The sequence below is a fragment of the Desmodus rotundus genome, chromosome 3 (genome assembly GCF_022682495.2).
Source record: "Desmodus rotundus isolate HL8 chromosome 3, HLdesRot8A.1, whole genome shotgun sequence".
Lineage (NCBI taxonomy): Eukaryota > Metazoa > Chordata > Mammalia > Chiroptera > Phyllostomidae > Desmodus > Desmodus rotundus.
This window is the reverse complement of record NC_071389.1, coordinates 151,352,042-151,374,423: the sequence shown is the minus strand read 5'-3', so window position 1 is coordinate 151,374,423 and position 22,382 is coordinate 151,352,042. Positions and strand designations below refer to the sequence as shown.

General features: G+C 47.2%; 3 protein-coding genes across 5 annotated transcripts; 2 read left to right on the top strand and 1 right to left on the bottom strand.

Moving 5' to 3' along the window:
* The first annotated feature begins 36 nt into the window (after positions 1-36).
* Positions 37-3,316, top strand: PFDN5 (prefoldin subunit 5). 2 transcript variants are annotated; one of them, XM_053921455.1, is made up of 6 exons: positions 37-180; positions 365-467; positions 769-818; positions 1,874-1,948; positions 2,064-2,169; positions 3,131-3,316. In XM_053921455.1, the coding sequence occupies exons 1-6, from the start codon at positions 109-111 to the stop codon at positions 3,202-3,204; spliced, it is 480 nt and encodes a 159-aa protein (XP_053777430.1). In that variant the 5' UTR covers positions 37-108; the 3' UTR covers positions 3,205-3,316. The 2 variants fall into 2 exon arrangements, with proteins under 2 accessions (XP_053777430.1, XP_024431492.2); XM_024575724.3 differs by having other exon boundaries at positions 78-180; positions 769-800.
* Positions 3,317-3,355: 39 nt separating this feature from the next.
* Positions 3,356-9,478, top strand: MYG1 (MYG1 exonuclease). The gene is made up of 7 exons (XM_024575723.4): positions 3,356-3,810; positions 3,949-4,061; positions 6,754-6,913; positions 8,430-8,582; positions 8,712-8,834; positions 8,929-9,110; positions 9,264-9,478. The coding sequence occupies exons 1-7, from the start codon at positions 3,358-3,360 to the stop codon at positions 9,460-9,462; spliced, it is 1,383 nt and encodes a 460-aa protein (XP_024431491.3). The 5' UTR covers positions 3,356-3,357; the 3' UTR covers positions 9,463-9,478.
* A 309-nt stretch (positions 9,479-9,787) lies between these two features.
* On the bottom strand, positions 9,788-20,116 carry AAAS (aladin WD repeat nucleoporin). Of its 2 annotated transcripts, none has more exons than XM_024575862.4 (16): positions 19,816-20,116; positions 19,073-19,200; positions 18,073-18,128; positions 17,677-17,768; positions 17,454-17,500; positions 17,087-17,185; positions 16,643-16,786; positions 12,414-12,534; positions 11,529-11,653; positions 11,276-11,336; positions 11,052-11,142; positions 10,760-10,853; positions 10,609-10,676; positions 10,388-10,469; positions 10,189-10,273; positions 9,788-10,041 (listed from the first exon to the last, which is right to left on the bottom strand). In XM_024575862.4, exons 1-16 carry the CDS (start codon positions 20,059-20,061, stop codon positions 9,817-9,819), a joined length of 1,764 nt encoding a protein of 587 aa, XP_024431630.3. In that variant the 5' UTR covers positions 20,062-20,116; the 3' UTR covers positions 9,788-9,816. The 2 variants fall into 2 exon arrangements, with proteins under 2 accessions (XP_024431630.3, XP_053777429.1); XM_053921454.2 differs by having other exon boundaries at positions 17,454-17,509; positions 19,816-20,063.
* Between the last annotated feature and the right edge of the window lie 2,266 nt (positions 20,117-22,382).

Below are 22,382 nucleotides of genomic sequence, written 5' to 3'. Positions count from 1 at the left end.
TGTCTGGTGCAGCGAGGCCTTTGGGCGCAGCCATAGAGATGCGCGCAGAGGACGGCTAGAGCGTAGCTCGCAGGGCCGGCTTCCGCCTTCTTAGCCCTCTTTCCCAACATGGCGCAGTCGGTCAACATCACCGAGCTGAATCTGCCGCAGCTGGAAATGCTCAAGAACCAGCTGGACCAGGTGGGGACGGGCCCCAGAGACACTCCCTTCCGGCCTCATATCGCTCTTGCCCATGCGTACGCCCTCGGCCCCTATTCCTTCCCACTGTAGGAGGCTTCCCTTCCCCTGCAAATCCCCCGCCCCCTCTCCGGCAATGCACCCTTCTCCCCAGCCCCACACTGATACTCTTTCCTGAACTCTGTAGGAAGTGGAGTTTTTGTCTACGTCCATTGCCCAGCTCAAGGTGGTACAAACGAAGTATGTGGAAGCCAAGGACTGCCTGAACGTGCTGAACAAGAGCAATGAGGGTATGGGGTAGGCGCGCGAAGGCAGCCTGGGGGATGTGGTGAGCCGGCTTCTCGTCCCGCCTCCTAAACTAAACCAGTTTTCCTTATCTGAGACGAGGAACAATCCATTACATATTCTGTACCGTTTTGTGAGCATTTTACATGTTGCCTACCTAGAATTGAAATGTACAGGACATAGCTCCTCTTGCCCGTTTCCCATCTTTTCATACTGTCTGCGCTGTGCCGTGTTGGAACTCTCATTAACGTCTTAATGTTGGAGCTGCCAACCTTCCCTAGATGTTTGTCTAAATTGCTTTCACAGGGAAAGAATTACTTGTCCCGTTGACGAGTTCTGTATCCTTTCCACAGAAACTATCCTTTTCTCCCTCATGCCTCCCCCGCAATAAAAAGTGTGGGGTAGTTTTGATGACTCCAAAGTGCCCCCATGACTTTCTAAGAGCTCTAACTGTACACACTGCGTAACTCTCCTATCTGTATCCTGAGGCCAACATCTAGCTATTGCCTTGTGAAAACCAAAGAGTATGTATAATAGAAGTGTGATTATTTCCCATTTTTAAACTGATGACTTATACTTTTACTAATAACTTAAAAGACATAAGCAATATAATAGGACACAGAAACAAATGGGTTGGCTCTGTGTATTAATTCTCAGTTTCAGTTTAATTGTGGCTCTTAGTCCTAAACTGTTGTTACTAAGAAACTTGGATTGTGCCTACCTGTTCAGTGTTTTACTTGAATGGTCAAGTTACGACAATAGGGTACCTTTAAACTAGTCTGAGAGCTGACAGGCTAAAAGAGGAACCCAGAAATAGTAGTGTAGTAGGGATTGGCTAAATAACAAACCTTAAATCCATCAGGAGTTAGCTAGTTCAAGTTTAAGGGTGTTGAGGGGAAGTGAGGCTGGCTTTTCATTTTTTCCCACTCTACAGCAGTAGGAAAATACTGTGTCTAGTCATTTGGGAGGGACTAACTGCCTGCTTGAAGTGGGATCAGGACAAGAGAGTGTTTCAGTGTATGTCATTTTCTCCATAAGGAACCAACTTCATCTCTCCACACTTGGACTTTACAGGTATACCACATTTTTCAGACTATAAGGCGCACCCCCATTTGGGAGGGAAATGGGGGTGTGTCTTATAGTCAGAATGTAGCTCACATTTACATGACGAAATATTATGTTATCTATGTTATTATTTTACCACATTTTTTTGCTTCAAAAATTTTTTTCCTATTTTCCCCTAAAACCTAGGTCTTATGGTCCGAAAAATACGGTAATTCTAAGGCTTCCAGATTATTCAGTCCCTGTGACTAGCTTTTTAGAAAAGAAAGCCTTAGGAAGCCAAGCAGGTTGGCTGACAAGGAATCATGACTCATGCTGGGCTAGTTTTCCCTTAACCCTTGCTTCACAGATGTATGTCCCTGGGAAGCTACATGATGTGGAACACGTGCTCATCGATGTGGGAACTGGCTACTATGTAGAGAAGGTGAGTGGAAGGAGCCATGTAGATTCCCCTCAGAGCAATGAAAGGAAGTTTAGGGGAAGATTTAGAGGTAGAATGGGGTCTCCACTTAGCCCCTTCATCACCTCTGACCTTTTAGACAGCTGAGGATGCCAAGGACTTCTTCAAAAGGAAAATTGACTTCCTTACCAAGCAAATGGAGAAAATCCAGCCAGCCCTGCAGGAGAAGCATGCCATGAAACAGGGTAAGCTTCACCTGGGGCACCTCTTTACCCTTTCTACCTCGATGATAACATGGATTGCAGTGTGAACCATGAGGGTGTCTCCTTTTTGGATTAAAACTATGTCTTTCTCGTTAGTGTCTTGATGTGTTATTCTGTAGATTCTGTGTATTACATACCCACTACGTGTAGATTCTTGAGTTGGGTGCTTGAGAAATTTAGAGGAAGGAATTCACATCTCTGTTCTTAGTGGGGTGGAATGGGGGAAAAAATACATGTAAATGAACACCAAAGAAATATACCCCTAAGTACTAGCAATTGCAACCTTGGCTACACATTAGAATCACTGAGGGAGTTTGAAAAGAAAGCCTGGACGCACTCCAAACTAATTCAAGCTGGGTAGTGGTGGGGATGGGGGTGGGCAAGGATTCCAGGATTCAGTGTTGTTTTTTTAAACTCCCCAGGTGATTCTGTTACACCAGGGGTGTCAAACTCATTTTCACTGGGGACCACGTCAGCCTTGCGTTTGCCTTCAAAGGGCCAAAATAACTTTAGGACTGTATAAATGTAACTACTCCTTAACTGTTAAGGAGTTGAAATTACATTCGGTCCTTTGAAGGCCCTGGGCAAGGCTGATGTGGTCCCCAGTGAAAATGAGTTTGACACCCCTGCGTTACACAGTCAAGATCGAGAACCACTGTTCTAAAGGCAGGAATCTTTTCCACATTACAACTTTTGGTTATGTCTGACTCATTTAATACTGTATTTTGTTCATCTTTATATATCAGTTATTGTCATATTTAGTGAAACATTGTAAATTATAAATTTGTGTTAGTGTGTGTCCCCAACAGTGGATCACTGTGTTAAAAGTTTTATTAATTGTAGTTGGTTGTCTGCCCGTCCTTAAACATCTCTGTTCCTCATCCTAAACTCTGGGTTCTTCCCTTTAGCTCCTGACTAGGGTCTGACTCTTTCCCCCCCACAGCTGTCATGGAGATGATGAGCCAGAAGATTCAGCAGCTCACAGCCCTGGGAGCAACTCAGGCTGCCAAGGCCTAAGACCTTGTTTCAGAAATCGGGCAGAGGGGCCGTACCTCAGGGCCTGGGACTTTGTGGTGGGGAAGAGAAAGGTTTTGTGTGTAATGCCAATAAATGTTCCAGGTGGGCAGAATGTTGGTCTTTTCTTGCCTTAGGTAAGGGGCTGGTGAAGAGATGGGAGGGCGGAGTTCGAGAGAGTGTGCCCCGCCCCCGAGCCTGGCGCAGTACTTATCTTGGGAGTCTCCATCTGAACTTCTGGAGGAGCGGGGAGGGTTGCCTTTGCTGCTTGGTGTGCCCCTCCGGCGGGGACCTGCCACGGGAAATCTGACAAGCGGAAGTGGGGCTGCGCGAGCACTTCCTTTTCCGGGTCGGTGCCCCCCACCCCCTACCCCGCCCTCGCGCGGGAGAAGCTGCATGGGCCGTCGCTTCCTGAGAGGTCTACCTCTGCTGTTGGCGCGGCCACTCGTCTGTGTCCGGCACCGTCTGTTCAGCTTGGAGTCTGACCAGCCTCCGAAAAGACCCCGCAGCAACCTCATGGCACCGCCCCGGATCGGGACTCACAACGGCACCTTCCACTGCGACGAGGCCCTGGCATGCGCATTGCTACGCCTCCTGCCTGAGTACCGGGTACGATCCGCCTGAGGCTGCTCGTGCGCCCTCACCGGGCCCCTGTGGTAGCTCCCGCGGCCACCGTACCTCTCCTACCATCCCCGTACATTAATCCCCGTTCCCGCGCGACTCTCACCTTCGGTGACCCCCCTGCAGGATGCAGAGATTGTGCGGACCCGGGACCCCGAAAAACTGGCTTCTTGCGACATCGTGGTGGACGTCGGAGGCGAGTACGACCCTCAGAGGCAGCGATTTGACCATCACCAGAGGTGGGTTCCCAGATACCTTTTCTTCAGCTTCCCTCAGTGCTCTAACTCAGCCATCCACTGCGGTGGTCTGTCAGCAAAGGCACTGCCTCATCCTGGAACGCAAACTCCCGAGTGCTGTGGGCTACAGCCTTCATCCTCCCAGCCCTCCCCACCTGCTCTACACTCTGCCTGGGCTCGGACAGCCCTGAGCCCTCGAACCTGCGCAGGCCTCCTTTGGCTCCAGTCAGTCCTCAGTCCCCTCCCAGCTCACCTTCTCTGACTCAGACTTTTCTCCCATTAGCACTGTTAATCACCCCAATTAATGCCCCAGCTGGGGTTAATCCATTCATGTGTCCTTGCTGCTCCACTTCATTCTTTGGGCCTACGTGATTGTAGTTGTGGTAGCAGTTCAGATGTGTGTGGTCCTCTCCGTTTACTCTCTTCCCTTGGGAACCCTGTCTTTGCCAAGGGTAGCCCCTATCTACAGTACCACTCCAATCCTTTCCCCTCCCCGCAGGCCCTACCTCATCAAACTCCCTCAGTGAGTGACCCTACCTCTTACTTTTCAAAGGAAATTTAGCGTTCCCTACGAGCACATCCTCTTTCCCACGCTTAAACATCTTTTGCTCCCTCTTTCCAGTGCAGCAAACACTGTTTCCTTCTTTTTCTTTCCTTTCCAATCTATTACTTTCTTCTCTTGGACTTCCCACCAATGTTTCTGCTTCTTACCAACAGCTTAAAACTCTACTTAGGCATCTCTCATCTTGAAAACAAATAGATACAAAATCCTCCTTCTTTACACCATACTTTTAAAGTGATTTTCTCTGAGGTATTATGAAGTGTTTTATGTTTGTTTTAAGTCTCCAAGTATTTTTGTCCCTCTTCTGTTTAAGTGTACCTATTTATAAATGCTGTTGGGAGGGAACCTCCCAGTATTTACAACTGTTACTTCTCAGCCACTCTTCAAAAGAAGAGCTGACTCTGGCTCCCCATTCCTTTTTATTCATTTCTTTCTTTCTGTCATTCATTCATTCATTCACTCAGTTGGTTCTCGCCCAGTCTCTCCACTGGAAATGCCCATGAATAGGGCACCAGTGACTTCAACAGCAAGCTCAGGTTCCTGGCTGAGTACCTCACCTCTTTGTGGCACTTTGACATTGTTGACTACTTCCTTTTCCCTAATGATTTGACATGCATTTAAAAAATTATGCAGTATTTGACACATAAAAGAATGTATTTAATGTTTCTAGAATATAAAACATAAAATGAACACCCATGAACTAATTCCCCAGCCTAAGAACTTGAACATTACCATTACCTTTGAATCTGTACCTGTGTGCTTCTTCCCCAACCCTATCCCATCCCCAACCTCCTGCGGAAGTAAACAGTTTTGTGTTCATCATACCCTAGTGTATAGTTTAGCATATATATCTGTTTCCATTCACAGTTTATTTAGTTTTGATTCTTTCTGAAACTTATCTGGGGGTTATCATTATTAGTCTTTATATCCTATGTATATTAAAAGTTTTTGTATTTAATATTTAATAATAAACACAATATAGCATACAGTTGATGTTGTAGAATTGTACCCCTGAAACCTACATAATTTTATTAACTAGTGTCACCCCAATAATTGAATTAAAAACATTTAATAATAAAAATCAAAACAAGAAATGAGCTCCCGAGGTGATTCTGATTGGTATTTACAAATTACAGCTATGGTTTCCACTTCCCTGACAACTGTCACACCTTCTTTCTATTCTGTCTCACTGCTATTCAAATCCCTGCCTTCCTCACTTACCCAGACCAATGCAGATAATCTCCTTGCATCTATTCTCCATGCTGACACGATAATACTCTTTCTAACATGCACCTCTCTACTTAAAATCTCTCAGTGGCTCCCATTACATACAAATCAACGTCCAAACTCCAAAGTATAGCACACAAGGCCTACCATGATCTGACCCCTGCTTACCCTTCTACTTTTTTTTTGGGGGGGGGGGGGCACTCACACCTAAGCTGCCTTTCTTGCAGTTCCATTGTACATGTTGTTCCTCTACCTGGAATGCCATTTCTCCTTCTCCTTTTGTCTGATGAACACCCAGTAATTCATCTTTCAGGTATGATTTGAAGGCTCTTTTCCTGAATCCCTACCCCTGTCTCACCCCCTTCCTTGTTTATAACTTAGCTAGAGCATTTGCTTGGTTGTTTCTTTGTTTGTGTGCTTTCAGTAGATGAACTTGAAGACAGGGACACGGTCTTGGGTTTTTTTTTATGCCCAATGTCTAATTACAAAGTCTGGCACGTAGTAAGCATTGAGTTAACCATTGTTGAATGCACGCATGGAGACTCCAAACTGAGATCTATGTGACCCCTGAGGAAAAGCCAGCGCCTCTCCAGCTGGGCTCTCTCCTTCCAACTCCTGCAGTATTTCCCAGCCTCCCTACCTCCACTTCCTCCTACACATGCACACACACACTATGGCAGGGGTGTCAAACTCGTTTTCACCGGGGGCGGTTGCCTTCAAAGGGCTGGGTGTAATTTCAACTCATTAACAGTTAAGGAGTAGTTACATTTATAGAGCCCTAAAATTCGGCCCTTTGAAGGCAACCATGAGGCTGATATGGACCCCAGTGAAAATGAGTTTGACACCCCTGCACTATGGGTTAACTGGGGAAGCTCTGCCTCAGTTCTGCCTCCCTGTGCTCCTCAGGTCTTTCACAGAGACCATGAGCTCCCTGTCCCCTGGGAAGCCCTGGCAGACCAAGCTGAGCAGTGCGGGACTCATCTATCTGCACTTCGGGCACAAGCTGCTGGCCCAGTTGCTGGGCACTAGTGAAGAGGACAGCATGGTGGGCACTCTCTATGACAAGGTGGGGACCTGAGAGCACAGATGCCCCACATATGCACCTCCACCAGGCCAAGTGGGAGTGGCGCTTATATAAACTTAGGACTAGGCCTCAGATCAGAGTTCCTGACCTATAGCTAGCCCACTACCATCTCCCTTAGTTAAGCTCATCTTCTTACAAGGGGATGGTTAATCTACCTCCATCCTGGGGTGGTGAAACGTAAGTGAGGTAACATGGGAAAGGGTTTTGAAAACCATAAAGGAGTGTTTCCCAGTCTCTCTTGAGCTGACACAAATAAAAAATGACTGCTCAATAACTTGGTAATAGAGGAGGCTGCTTATGTTTGGAAGCTTAAGGCTCAGAGGTTCTGGCTGCCTTGAAAGGGGAGAGGAGCATATTCTAGGCACCACTATGTTTCACCAGAGGCACATGAGTTGGGAAGCTCAGTTGGGAAGGGTCTTCAGATTCCACCAGCCTCCCCTGACAGCAGTTCAGCAGATTCCTGCTGCTGGAGAAGGAACAGAGCTAACGGCCCTGGCATGAATGTCAGATCAGTGATTCTGAGGACACCTACTAGATTCTACTGTGAAGTTCACAAGTCAAACTTCAGATTCAGTCAGCTGGTTTTTTGCAGACAGACTGTTCACTTCTCTCTCTCTCTCGGCTTACTTGTCTTTTGCCCCTATGACACAGCATTAGTACGACTCCAAAAAAAGTAAAGAAATGTGAATAGTTAAATTGGAGACTTTGGAATAATAAGGTTGTAGACTGCTTGGGTTAGTTTTCCCTTTTACTGCTGAGGGGGTTCTAAGCAATTAAACTAAATTACACCTGAGTTTTAACTGATTATCAGGTCGGAGTTTCTTTTTTGGCTCTGAGAGTAGCACTTTTTCTACATACCACAGGTGTGTTGATATTTAAGTCTATCTTGTAGAGCAGTATTGCATTAAACACTGCTCCCATGTGGTTTCTGCCCCAAACTCTTGAGGCATTGTCCTACCATTTCTTTAGGCTCAGGAGATGCAGCAACTGCTGATGCCATGTGGCAAGTTGTGGATTTCTGTGGGACCACACCTCAGCATTTGATGTCTAGTCCCGCACCCACTCTCTCCCACCTGACTCATGCGCTTGGCCAGACCCTCCTGGACCTCATTTAACAGGTCATTGAGTAGCCTACTCAGCCCTGGTGGAGATTTATCCTTCTCAGCCACAGGGCCCCTCATGGAACTTGAGACCTTTGTTCAGAAGTCAGCAGCCCCCTTCCCACACATGCTGGCCCCAGCTAGGACTTTGTATGGTAGTTGAATGAGCGCTGGATTAGAAAACACGTGATCCAGTCTCCAGCCCTGGCACTGTTAGCTCTCTGACCTTAAGCAAGCTGCTGGACACCCGTTACTCCTTTCCTCACCCAGCTGGGAGATCCTCACTGGGATGCTGCATTGAGAAAACTGAAGAGTGTATGCACATAACTTTGAAACCTGTAAAACTATCATGCGAGTCATAGGTATGCTCAGGAGCATTTCTCTTGCTGCTGCCTTAGATGTATGAGAACTTTGTGGAGGAGGTGGATGCAGTAGACAATGGGATCTCCCAGTGGGAGGAGGGAGAACCTCGATATGCAGTGACCACTACACTGAGTGCACGGGTTGCCCGGCTTAATCCCACCTGGAACCAGCCCAACCAAGACACAGAGGTAAGGAGGGCCCCAGGGGAAGAGAATAAAGCATGTAAGACCTCAGGGGAGGAAATGAGAGTGGTTGACCCATCAAACCCTAGCAAAGTCAAAAGTTCAGACCAGCACCATGGTTCCCATGATTCCCAGGCTCGGTTCAAGCGCGCAATGGATCTGGTTCGAGAGGAGTTTCTGCAGAGACTAGACTTCTACCAGCACAGCTGGCTGCCAGCCCGGGCCTTGGTAGAAGAGGCCCTGGCCCAGCGATTCCAGGTACAGGCCTGGGAGGTGGCTCAGGGGTTAGTGACTACTGGCTGGTGGCTGCTTCCACCTGGAACCTTCCAGCCATGCCCCACTTCCCTTTCAGGTGGACCCAAGTGGGGAGATAATAGAACTGGCAAAAGGTGGATGCCCCTGGAAAGAGCACCTCTATCACCTGGAATCTGGGCTATCACCCCCAGTGACCATCACCTTTGTTATCTACACTGACCAGGCTGGACAGTGGCGGGTACAGTGTGTGCCCAAGGAGCTCCATTCATTCCAGAGCAGGTAAAGTCCTGGGGGAATCACCCTGCAGACCTTCAAGCCTATTGCCTCCCTATCAGAGGAGGCCTCTGACTTTGGCCTCTGCTCTACTCCTCCTCTCTCTATTCCTCAAGGCCTCCCTCTGCTCCCACCAACTTCCTTTCTGCTCATTTGTAGGCTGCCCCTTCCAGAGTCATGGCGAGGTCTTCGGGATGAGGCTCTGGACCAGGTCAGTGGAATTCCTGGCTGCATCTTTGTCCATGCCAGTGGCTTCATTGGTGGGCACCACACCCGAGAAGGTGCCTTGAGCATGGCCTGTGCCACGTTGGCCCAGCGCCCAGCACCTATGCCTCCCACAAGTCCCCTCTTCCAATAAAATTTCTTCCACCTCATACTGACCAAGTCTTTGTCACATTAATGCCCTGCACCATTCTGGGAACTTGCTCAAACTTGGGAAAAGTGAAACGTCTATAACATCTGTTATGTGCCAGAGCCTATGTGAGACCTTCAGGCCTGTTGATATTTTCTCAGCTTTGCTTTCCTAATCATTTGAAAACCACCCAGTTCCTAAAGTTAAACAACCTGATCACACTCACAAGTAGTGGCTAAAAAGTGATAGAACCAAGACCTAACCCAAAGTCCATGCCTTTTCTTCCTTCACTACACCTCAATGCAGTTCTCTGGAAAAGAGTCACATAATTGTGAAAAGCACAGAAGGAAATTTTTATTATTAGAAGTGGGAGTGAGGGGAGTGGGACCAAGCAGGTGGTGGCCCTGGGAGATGGTCCCAAGGAGCAGAGGTTGGGGATGTCTCAGTAAACAGGGGCAGATCATGAATAGAACCTCCACCCCCACATGGGGGCTCTTGGGTTCGGCCAAGCACTGGGCTAAAATGTGGAAACTGGGCATTGACAAAGTACATAGGGATGTGGGCAATTCGGCCCGTGGACCAGCACTGCAGAGAGAGGGGAGGGAAGGTCTTATCAGAGACTGGGCTCAAAGAAAGCCAATATGGCAGAGCCACACAGCAACCAAGGGCCTCAGCTCCTCCACCCCACTCCCAAAAACCTCCTCCAAAACCTCTGTAGCCTGGCCTACTCACCACACTGAGTAGAGCCCCTTTCTTGAAGGAAGGATGGAAAGTGATGAGCTGGGCCTGGGCTCCTGGCTCCCCCTGTATAATGCCACTAGGGGAAGAAAAAAGAAAAGGTAAGCAGGCAACTAGGAACATAGGCAGGATGTGGGTTTAGTGAGGGAAGGCTAGTGAGGAGCCCAGACCTAATGGCCTACCCAGCACTTACCAAGGAAGTAGCTCAAACACAGGACTGTTTCGAGTGCGAAAAAGGAGAATGACTGGCTTACCATCCTGGACCCGTGGATTTCCTAAGAAATGGACGCAGACACGGGAAAGAACTTGAGGCAGAATCCCAGGGCAGGGGCAGGGCAATGCAGCCAGGGCATGGACACACTCAGTGGAAAGATGACCAGGGCCTGAGCAGAGCCCTTCCTCCCCACCTCTTACCTCTCATGAGCACGGCCAGACGCTCCCCACTGGGGTCCCAGACCATGGAGTGGGCCTCTCCCCCAAGTCTAGGGGTCAGAACAGTAGGTTGGGAGGGCTTGGCATGGTCCCTCCCACATTTCACTGCCTCTCCCTCACCCACTGTGCTCACCTTTCCTCTCCATCTGGTGTCTGTACTGTTGTCTCAGACAGATCCGCCACAATTGTTGCTGATTTTGCACCTCCAACTCGCCCCTTTCCCTCACCTGTAGATAAGGACAAAGGCTCTTAAGTATAGGAAATGGGCCTCTGACTTGTCCCTTGCCTCTTCTCTATCACACCTCAAGTTTCCCAAGCTGCTTCCCTTTACTTCCCTTATCCCTCAGAGTAACATTCCAGAGCGTTCCTGCCTCCCTCTGACTACCCCAGAGGGTCTGCATCCTAAAGTGTTTCCCCCAACTCACCACAACGTTCTGGGAATGACAAGGAGTAAATCAGTGGTTCCCCTGATACAGTGAACAGCAGCCGGTTTCCATCTGGGCTCCAACAGCCAGTCTGGGATCAGGAAGCAAAAGGCAAGGGAAGGGTGGTCTATAGGGGAATGTAGGAGGAAAAGAAGTACAGGAGGTGGGGAGACAAGCTTGGGGGACCAGAGGCCCATTTCTTCCCCAGCTTCTGAGAATGTTACCTGACATCGCCCTGACAGAGTAGGCCACCTCTCACAAGTCCACATCTGGGCCTCCCAGACTCTGCGCCAGAGAGAAACAGGTCATAGCTTAGGACCTCTTGTTCCAGAACTTAAACTTTCCTCCCTTTGTCAGTCCCAGGGTCACATTAAATAATAGGAATGGAGACAGAAGGTCCTTCTTGCTGGAAGTTCCAGGGGCCAAGTGCCTTTCTCCAGGTCATTCTTGCCCTCCCTCTGTCCTCCTCCCACTCACCGAAAGACAGCTGAAGGAGTAGAAGCCAGGACTTTGCTACCATCTGGGGACCAGAGCAGGTTGGTAACCCCACCTCCCCGAAACCAAGGGAGGGGAACACAGGTCTCTGTCGAGACATCCCATACCTAGGAAAGTGGGGTCAAGAGAGTGAGACAGGAAACTCAAGCACCCCTATCATCTCTCAGGGGGCTCACCTTTAAGGTACAAAGAATTGGAAAAGGGCTGTTAAAACTGGAGGAAATAGCCTTGGCTGGTGTGGCTCAGTGGATTGAGTGAACCAAAGGGTCACTGGTTGGATTCCCAGTCAGGGACACTTGCAGCGCAGGCCCCCAGTAGGGGGTGCTCAAGAGGCAACCACACATTGATGTTTCCCTCTTCCCCCTCTCTAAAAATAAATAAATAAATAAAATCTGTTTTTAAAAAAAAGAGGAGGAAATAGGTTTTATGTTTACAATTATAGCAGGCAGAATTTGAAATCTGAGTCTGGATGATGCAGCTCCTTCCATCGGTAAGTTTAAGACTGAATGGACAGCCCTGGCTGGTGTAGCTCAGTTGGTAGGAGTGGCCTCCCATAAACCAGAATGTAGGGGGTTCAATTTCTAGTCAGGGCACATGCCTAGGTTACAGGTGCGGTCCCCAGTAAGGCCACAATCGAGAGGAAACCAATCAACGTTTCCTTCTCACATCGATGTCTCTCTCTCTCCCTCTCCCTCTCTCTCTTCCCTTTCCATCTTTAAGCATGTCCTCAGGCCTCAGGTGAGGATTAAAAAAAAAAAAAAAAGACTGGACAATTATCCCTCTCCTTATACCACCAGGCAAAGAATGCTCTTTCCTCAATCTGAGGGATTGCTGAAATGACCAAAAGAGGGGTGGGGACCAACTCACCAAGATAGCAGCATCCACAGGGGAAGCTGAGAGCAGCCGCCCCCCACTGGGGGCCCAGGCCAAACTGGTGACAGGTGTGTGCCCAGGGTGAGAGAGCACTTGGGCACAGCCAGAAGAGGGTCTGCCAAGGGGAAACACGGTATGGGGTCAGAAGACAAGAAGAAAGCCCCGTGACTGTTTGCTTGCCTCTTCCTGGTAAAACCTCCCAATTCCAATGGCCCGAGTTTAATCCAGGTTGGGGAAAATTAGTAAGGACCATGAAAGTTAAATTAAAAATCAATAAGGAAGGGCAATGGCATCACCACCTGGTCCACAGAGGGAAGTGAGTGAAAGGAAATAAGCTTTCACTATAGCCCTCCAGGAGGAAGAAATTTTCTGACCAGTAAAGCTAGAATTTGCTGAGCTGGGGTGATGTCATGCTCTGCCCTACATGACAGCCCTCTCCCCACAGGACCATCTCACCTGGGCCTGGAATAATTCATGAGGTTACCTCAAGGGTCCGATCTCTTCTCTTTCCAGAGTCATCTGCCACTCCCCAGAATTCAACCTGTGCTCCAAAGCCTGCCTTTCCTTGTCAGAATCAGCCCCCCTCCTCTGCTCCTGCATTGTTTTCTGCTTGTCATAAAGATGCTGCCTGTGGGTTGGCCTCCAGCACTAGGCTGGGAACTCCCTGAGGCACCACTGTGTCTTAGCTTTGCATCTCCAGAGCCTCACACTTGGCCTGACAGGTACAGGCCACTGCCTGAGTTAGTGCCACCCTCTCCCTTTTCCACTTAACTATAACCACTTATAGCTCCAATGAGGTCTTAGGCCACTGATATAAAATTTATCCTTTAACTTTACAGTAAATCGTAGTTACCTTTCCACTTCACAGAGACCGATCTCATTCTTTTCAGTGGCTCCACTGTATTCCACTGAACAGATCAATTTATTCAGGCATGCCTCCACAAAGGGACATTTCAGTTGTGTGTAATTTTGTCTATTACAAACAATGCTGCAAAAATACATTCTGTACCTTTACTTATGTCATTATTTGTGTAGAATAGTACTAACTTGGAATTGGGGGTAAAAATAGGCTTGCACCTTAAAAATAAATATGCCAATGAATTATTTTCTGAAAAGTTTGCACCACTACACTCTCTCATCAACTGTATATAAAAGTACCTGTTTTCCTACCCTTGCTTGTACTAGGTATTATTGAACATCTTAATAATACTATCATTCCGAATAGGCAAAACATATTCTAGTCCTTTTATTTTTACATTTATTCTGCTTGATATTTATTTATACATAAAGTGTGAAGGCCTATTATTTTCTAAACGGATAGCCAATTATTCCACCACCACTAAAAAAAAATCTAAACTTCTTTTTTGCAGTGAAAAGCCAAATCTATCATCTGTTAAATTTCCATATATTCTTAGATATGTTCCTTAAAGTTACTCTGTTACATTGATCTGTATGCCTATTCTTACACCAATAACTTTCTAGTACTACAACTTCATGAAATATTTTAATGCCTGGTAGGGCAAGTTTCCTCTCAATAGTCTTCCTTTTCAAACTTTTTTCTTAGCAGTTTTTTCACATTTATTCTTTCGTTAAAAACTCTAATTCTGTCCAGTTCACAACAGCAAACAAAACCCAGCAGAATTCTGATTGGAAGTACACTTAATTTGATATCTTTATATTTTCTTCTAGTTTTACATTTATTTTTTGTCTGCTGGCTATTTAATTGTATCCAAGCAGATAAAATTTTCCTATCCAGGAAAATAGCTTGTCTCCACTCATTCAGCTTGTTTAATATCCAACAACTTTCTTCCGGTGTCTAATACATTGAATAAATGTCACACTTTATTCCTAGTAATTTAGTAACTGTTGCACCTATTGTAAATAGAATATTTTCTTAGTTTCAATCTGTCGACTGATTATTGTTGGTATACAGGAAAGCTATTACATTTTCAGTGGCCTGGATCCAGTCACCTTACTACATTTAAATTTCTTATTAGATCAAATAGTTGGAGTTGAATCTCTTGTTTTACTAAGGTATAAAATCGAATCATCTTCAAAAAAATCTTACCATCTTCAAATAAGAATTATTTTCTTATCTTTTTCAAGACTTTACCATATTTCTTTTTCTTTTATTATTGTACTCACCAGAACTTCCAAAAATAATGTTGATTAATAATGGTGACAATCTTATTCCTGTCTTTATCTTGACATTATTGAAAATACCTTTAGTATTCATATTTCAGTTTTATATGGTAGCTACTGATTTTGAGTAAATATGCTTATGTTTAGGTTGTCTCCTTGTATCCCTATTTTGCTTTGTGTTTTCAATTGGAATATCTGCTTTTAGAGGAGGACATTTATTGATGTAAGCATTTTTCTCCAATAATTTGCTAATGTAGTAAGTCACGTGAAAAGATTTCCTAATCACAAACAATCTTCAATTTCTGGAATATCCTACTTAGTTAAGATTTTTTAAAATATTCTTTTGGACTCTATTTGCTCTTAGTTTATTTAGGATTTTGAATCTATGCTCCAATGTTTTCTTTCTTGTACTGACTATTGTCAAGTTTAGATTTTGGGTTACGTTAGCTATCCTGGGACAGAGGACAGTAATGGAAAAAGTAGTGAAATCTGAACAAGGTCTGGAGTTTAGTTAATAACATACAAATGTCAGTTCCTTAGTTTTGACACATATAACATGGCAATATGTTAAAAATGGGGAAACTAGTCATGACTGGTATGGCTCAGTTGGTTGGAGCATCATCCCATAAACTGAAGGGCTGCAGGTTAGATTCCTGGTCCGGGCATGTGCCTAGGCTGTGGGTTTGGTCCCCTGTCAGGGAGTGTACAAGAGGCAACTGATTGACATTTCTCTCTCACATCAATGTTTCTCTCCCTCTCTCCCGCCATTCTCCTCTCTCTAAAGTCAATAAGCATGTCCTTGGGTAAGGATGAAAGAAATTTTATCAAAAAAAAAGAATGTGCCCTGGCTGGTGTAGCTTAGTGGATTGAGCGCAGGCTGTGAACCAAAGGGTTGCTGGTTCGATTCCCAGTTGGGGCACTGGCCTGGGTTGCAGGCCGGGCCCCTAGTGGGAGCCATGTGAGAAGCAACCACACATTAATGTTTCTCTCCCTCTCTTTCTCTCTCCCTTCCCCTCTCTCTAAAAATAAATAAATAAATAATCTTTAAAAAAATAAATAAATAAAATAAAATAAAATATTGAAACCTTAAAAAAAAAAATGAGGAAACTGGGTAAGGGTATACCAAAACTATGTACTATCTTTAAAATTATAGATAGATAGATAGATAGATAGATAGATGTAGATATAGATTGATTGACTTTTAGAGAGAGAAGAAGGGAGAAAGAAACATAGATTGGTTGCCTCCCACATGTGCCCTGACCAAGGATCAAACCCCCAAACTTTTGGTGTACGTGATAATGCTCCAACCGAACCACACTGGCTAGGATCAAAACTCTGTACTATCTTTGCAACTTTTCTAAAAATCTAAAATTATGCCCAAATTAGCCCTGGCTGGTGTGGCTCACTGGACTGAGTGCCAGTCTGTGAACCAAAGGTTCGCTGGTTCAATTCCCAGTCTAGGGCACATACCTGGGTTGCGGGCCAGGTCCCCAGTGGGGAGCGCACAAGAGGCAACCACGTATCGATATTTCTCTCACTCTTTCTCCCTCCCTACCCCTCTCTAAACAAATAAATAAAATCTAAAAAATAAAATAAAATAAAATTATGCCAAAATTAAGTTTATTAAAAGAAAAAATCAGGAGAATTTCCCAATTTTTCTGTGACCTGGATTAGTTCAAATAGTATGGAGATTATCTTTCCTCTGACAATTGGAACTCTCATAACCAGTTTCTGATTTTATATTTAGTTCTCCTAGGTATTATTTTTCCAGTTTCACTGGTTCCAACTTATAAACATATTAACTCCCTTCCCACCTTCCTTTAAACCTATATCTGACAGTCCTCTAAAAGTGAGTCTTTCTAACTCCATAATTCACAGATACACACTTCCCACAATCCCAGAAGCCTCTACTTCCATTCCTTTCTCTAGATTACAGTATTCTCAATACCTCCACCTTGACCTTAGGTCTACTCCTCCAATGCAAATTGCTGTGAGGACAAAGAAATTCTCCTTCCAAACCTCCTCACTGCCCTTAGCAGGGCCACAACCTCAGGTCACGGTAAGACAGAGTGGGGACTCACCTGGTAGACAAGGAGGTGGGGTCCAGGGTCCAGATGAGAATGCAGCTCTGGCAGGCCACAGCTAAGACAGATGCACTGAGGGGCTTCCAGGCCAGAGCTGCCACATTTCGCTGCAGCCGGTGCTTCAGAGAGGGGACTATGGTGCTGAAGTGAAAGGGTAGGGGACTGTGTCACAGCAGGGACACTAAGGCTCAGGAGACCTGAGTACAGTTGAGAGGCAAATCCATAGAGAAGAAGGCTGATCATCCAAGGAGTGGCGGTATTGTGGGACAGAAGGATAAGATAATGGTTGTATCTGGGTAGAGGACACAGCCAGTTCTGAAAGGAGCCCTGGGCCAAGCCCAAGAACTGCAGGACTCCTCTGAGAGCCAAGCTGGAGAGGGAACTGGAGACTAATCTACGGAGACCGAAGAGTCAGAGCCTGTCCAGAAGGCCCCCACATACCTGTTGACATTGTACACACGGATCGAGTCATCGAGCAGGGCCACTGCAAACTTGTTGGTGTGGGGGTGCCATGCAAAGACCCGCAAGCAGCAGCTGGACCTGAGACAGGAATGAGCATGAAAAGTCCAAACCTACACCTACTCTTACCCCAGCCCAGAAACTCAGGTTCCCTTTCATATGAGGACATTACTTTATTTTTACTTTTTCTTCTTCTTTTTTTTTATTTTGGAAGGTAGAAGGAGTGAGAATGTGGGCAGCAGTCAGGAGATAGGTGGGAAGAGTCTGTACACAGACTCCTCTCTCCCCAGAAGAAGTTGCAAGGTTCAGGACTCGCTTTCTACAAAAGCCCCAGAGCTGGTACACTCACCAGTTTGTGACCTGGGCAAATTCAGCAATCAGATCTTCACTCCTGAGCTGTAAGATCGAATTGGATAGAGGATGCACTGGGACACAGGGAGTGCAGCCCCTCCATGTTCCCCCTGGACCACTCCCACCTTCTACAGGCTTCCCACCCCATTCTGCCCTTAGGGGGTAGGAAAATGGAGAGGGGGTTGGGAGTAGGAAAGGCCAGGGGAGGAAGCCAAACTTACAGACAGGTGTGGGAACAGGGACCCATGAAGGGAGGAGGCCCATCGGCAGAGTGCTAGGGCCCAGCGGGACGCAGTCTTCACCCACTCAAACACTGTGGGGTTGAGGAAGCAGCTCTGATTAAACCATTCACAGGGCTCTCACTGGGTACCCTCTTTGGTGAGAGATGAGCACTCCCCAGGTCCTTCCACCCAACAAGTGCTTCTGGACACCTCACTCGGGTATGCGAGGAAGGTGGAGGGGAGAAGTGAATATGGCAGCAGTGTAGGCAATTGGGCCAGGAGAAACAGGGCTAAAGGGAAAGGGGCTGGGCCAACAGGTACCAGGACGAGTTAGGGAGAATATGGAGGGAGATGCCAACAGCAAAACTAGAGAGGGCTGGAGGGAAAAATACTTACCCTCCTCCTCCGAGTTTGCAATTTCATTCAGCACCCCAAATAGACCCATGTCACGCCTGATGAGGAGAGGAAGCTGTGAGTCAGATTTCTCTGACCTCTTCAGTCTACCTTCTACAAATTTCATTCATTCACTCAATAAACATGTATTACAAATAAGGGAATTCACATTTATTGAGTGGCAACTATTTGCCATGTACTTTAAATATTGTTCTTTCATTTAATTATCACACTAAAATGGGTATCCTGCCCATTTTACCAATGAGGCAGCTCAGCCTCAGGTGTCTCTCAGGGCTCCGTGTGCAAGTCAAGGAGTGAAGACTTGCCCTAAGATAGTAAGTGGAAAGCCACGGCAGGACATAAGCAGAGGAACAGACTGACTGCATTGGCATTTCAGGAAGATCAGTGTGGCTGCAGGTTAGAGGGGGTGTTTGGCAGACAAGTGAACACCCAGTTGTGGAGCAGCAATTTTGAAGGAATTAATATGGACCAGGTACTGTTCTCTAAGTGTTTTACATCTACTAACTCATTTAATCATCACCACAACCTTCTAAGTCAGGTTCCATTTTACAGATGATGAAAACTGAGGGGCAGAGTGATTCATTTACCCAAGGTCATAGCTAAAAAGTGACACAGATAGGAACTGAATCAGGCATTATGGCTTCACTTCTACATGTGCAAAATGAATGACTTACATAGATTATTCACTACAACCTTATACCTCACCTTGCTGAGCTTCAGGTAAAGGCTCAGGAAGTGGTAATAACATTAGCTAGGGGTAGGGAGCAGGTTCACATAATCAAATCATAAAGCAAGACAGGTCATTACAGATGAAGTGAAAATACTGTTATACAGCATAGAGTTCTAAAATAAGGACTGATAATTTGCATGATATATGGCTCTGAGCTAGAGAGAGCCTAGACGCCCAAGGTAGAGGAGTGGTGACCTCATTTTCTGCAGGATCTGTAGACTGTGGCCCAGGAGACCCTTTGCCATGTCTCACCAAATATTGAGGCATCTCTTCCACACTTGCTCCCGATGATGAATGAAAGCAGTTCTGGTGCCATGGTCCAGCCTCCCAGGGGTCTTCAGGGGATCCTTAGACAGGTTTAGGACAGGAAAGTTGATCCACTAAAGCCCAGAATCGAGAGGTGTGAAAGTGAGTCAGTCTCTTTCCCAGATCTCTGTTGAATTCCCTGACATCTCCAACCCATGGCTGGACTAACTGTAAGAGGCTCCAGGGACCTGTTTCCCATTTCCAAATTTAACTCCCTTATCTGTAAAGCTACAATAATATTTCATAGGGTTGCTGTGATTATTAAGTAATAATACTTGTGAACATCTGACTCAGAACCTCCTTATTACAAAGCAAACGCTGGGTAAATGTGTTTCCTCCTTTACCTTTCCAGGAACACGGAGAAAAAAGGCTGCAGGTGGTGCTTTCCCAGTTCTCCTACGGACTGTCCCCAACTTTTCAGTACTTCTCCTGCACCCTCACGTCCCCTAGACTTGCTCTTACATTCTCTCCACTCCCTTTAGGCCTCCCCACAGTCCTCATCATCCCTCATCCTCCAATCCCAGCCCTAATACATTCCCGCCCTTCTATCCTTCTCCAGACGCGGCCAAGGGCTTGCAGTCCACTAATGTGTGAACCGCGACCCCGCCCCCGCCACGCTGCCTCAGGTCCCCAGTTCTCCAGGACTCCGCCCCACGCCTGTAGGTCCCCCCCCTTCTCGCCCAGGCCACCTGGCCCCGGAAGTCAGGAGGCGGACTCTCGTAGCTATTGCCTGTCACCAGCTCGTTATTTTGCTCGTATAGGGTGACTTGACCCCTAGGCGGAGGCGGAGGGAACAATGCCAGCGAGCACATCTTGCCAGGCCAGAAGACGTCCGGAACCGGTGAACTCCCGGACTCCGCTCCTCTCTCAGTTCCCGGGCGAGATTCGGAAAGGTACGGATAGCCGCCTGGGACAAACGCCGTTGCAAAGCTCATCGCAAGTGAAGAGAATAACGGAGAAGGACGCGTGCGCAGTCCGGGAGCAGACTTCCACAGCTTCCTCGCGCGCCGCCTGGCGGCTGGAGGGGAAACGGCGCGGACTCATCAGTAAGGTCAACCCCCCTTAGTAAGGGGTCGGGCAGGGTTTTTTTTTCGGTCGGTCTGCTGTTTTTCCGAGTTCCAAATTCCCCAACACATTCTCCCACTCTCTCAGCGCTTGTAAATCCCAAAATAAGCCACGTTCAGGGAAGTACCTAATTAAACCTTCCCAGGACTGTGGATCGCCCCAAGGAAAATACAGACTGTCACACCGACAGCTGGCTGGAAAACCTCCAGGAGAAGAAAAGTCAGAGAGGAACTTGAGAGCCAGTGTTGCGCCTGCCTGAACCTAGGGCCCACAGGGTTAACCATTCTGGAAAGAAAAGTGGGGAACTTTTGGAAAACAGTAAGATTTCCTGAACACTTGTTATAAGTGCTTTTATAATCTTTACAACCCCATGAGGTAGGTACTGTCATTACTATAAGGAGAGTGAAACACACATATTTAAACTAAAAATACCAAAACCTGGCTTTCTGACTTCAGAATAAAAGTGAAATTGATCTTATTCTATCTGACTCCAAGGGCTGGAACTAGAACTGGAGTCTAATGCAGAATAGGGGCCCCTCGGCTTACAGCTGCATGACTGGAAAAATCTTTGAATTCTTTGAGCCTCAGCTTCCTCACTTGCAGTATTCTAATTATTTCACGTGGTTGTTTTCTATTCAAAATAATAGGAATGAAGCCATTTAATAAGTTATAAAGTGCTAAATAGGTATAGGACATCATTAGCCATAATTGACCTTGGGCATTTGTTTGTTCATTTAACAAACGTTAACGAGCAAGTTCCAAGGACCATGCTCTCAGGACAGAGAAATGTTTAAGGCATAGTCCCCACCCCCAAGAGCTGCCAGTCTCCTGGGAGATTATATGGAGCATTCTAGTTTAGCATTCTTAGATTCTATGTCTGCCACTCCTTTCTACATGAAAAGTTCCCCCCAAGAAGGTTACTCCCAGGTCAGAAAACAAGGGGCTCTAGAATGTTAATGACTTTAGGACTCATCTGAGGATGAATCTTAGAATCTTGCTAAAATGCAGATTCTAAGTGGACCTCTGAAGCTGAATTTCTAAAAAGCCCCCAGGTGATACTGCCCAATCCATACTTTGAGTAGCGTAGCTCCCCCCACCCCCATTTTGTTTGCTAGATTTGTTCACTGTCACCTGGTAGGTAGGTCACAGAAGGCTTAAAGAGCATAATGTAAAACCCTTTGGGGAAATTGGATGGGAAAAGCTCTGCTTGAAAAGGGGGAGCAGGACAGGTTTGAAGGCAGAAAGAGTCCGTGACTGACAGATTAGTGGAAAGCACTGAGAACCCATCACAGTTTTTGTTTTACCTCAGTCGTGACACCATCCAACTCCAAGAAAACCCCAAGAAATCACTATGGCGTGGGCCTGCAACTTCCACTTCCCTTTGATAAAGCCTGATTTTCACCAACAGGTTGTGTTATAATTATCAGGTGGGTGTCTGCCTCTTAACCTGTAATGTGAACTGAATAGGAGGAACTGTGCTATGTGTACTCACATTCCGCCACCGTCTTCCCCATACTTCTTATTTCACGTTCCTTGAATGGTTTTCACAACTTTCAGATTCTGGGGAGGCTCAAGTCCAGGCCTAGTGCACTTCCCACTAACTTCGCCAGGGGGAGCGGTGGCCTCGACGACACAACCCCTGTGACCCACCGCCCCCCGGGATGGAGGCGCTTAGCGGGAGGTCTCCACAGACCCCCTACAACCTGGGCGGGAAACCGAGTCAGCACCCGGACTGCTGCCCGAGACTTCTAACATGGGCCCCCCACTTTGGGAGGCATCTCCGGAGCCTGGGTGCCTGGAACTCAGCCCGCCGCCCCTTCCCGGGCGCCCCGGCCGGGGCCGGTAACCAGGCGCACATGGCCCGCCCGGCCCTGTTTGTCCTGGCGGCGCGCCGCCGCTATTTGAGGCGGTTTTTATCTCCCAGAAACCAGCAAAACCCCAAGCGGAGTCTAGGGAAGATGAAAGGGGCCGAGGGGCTGGGGAGGGGAGGACCGCGGGGCTGCGGCGGGCGGGAGCTGGCACCGGACAGGCGGAGACCGGGAGGCAAGAGGGCCAGGCCCTGGGGGGTCTGGAGGAGGCTGCCGAGCGGGCAGGGGCGGGGAGTCCGGGGTCCACTCCAGGTCTCCTCTCAGGTTAGCTTCCACCCGTCCCCACCCTCAGCCGCCGCAACCCCCTCTTCCCAGGCTGCCTC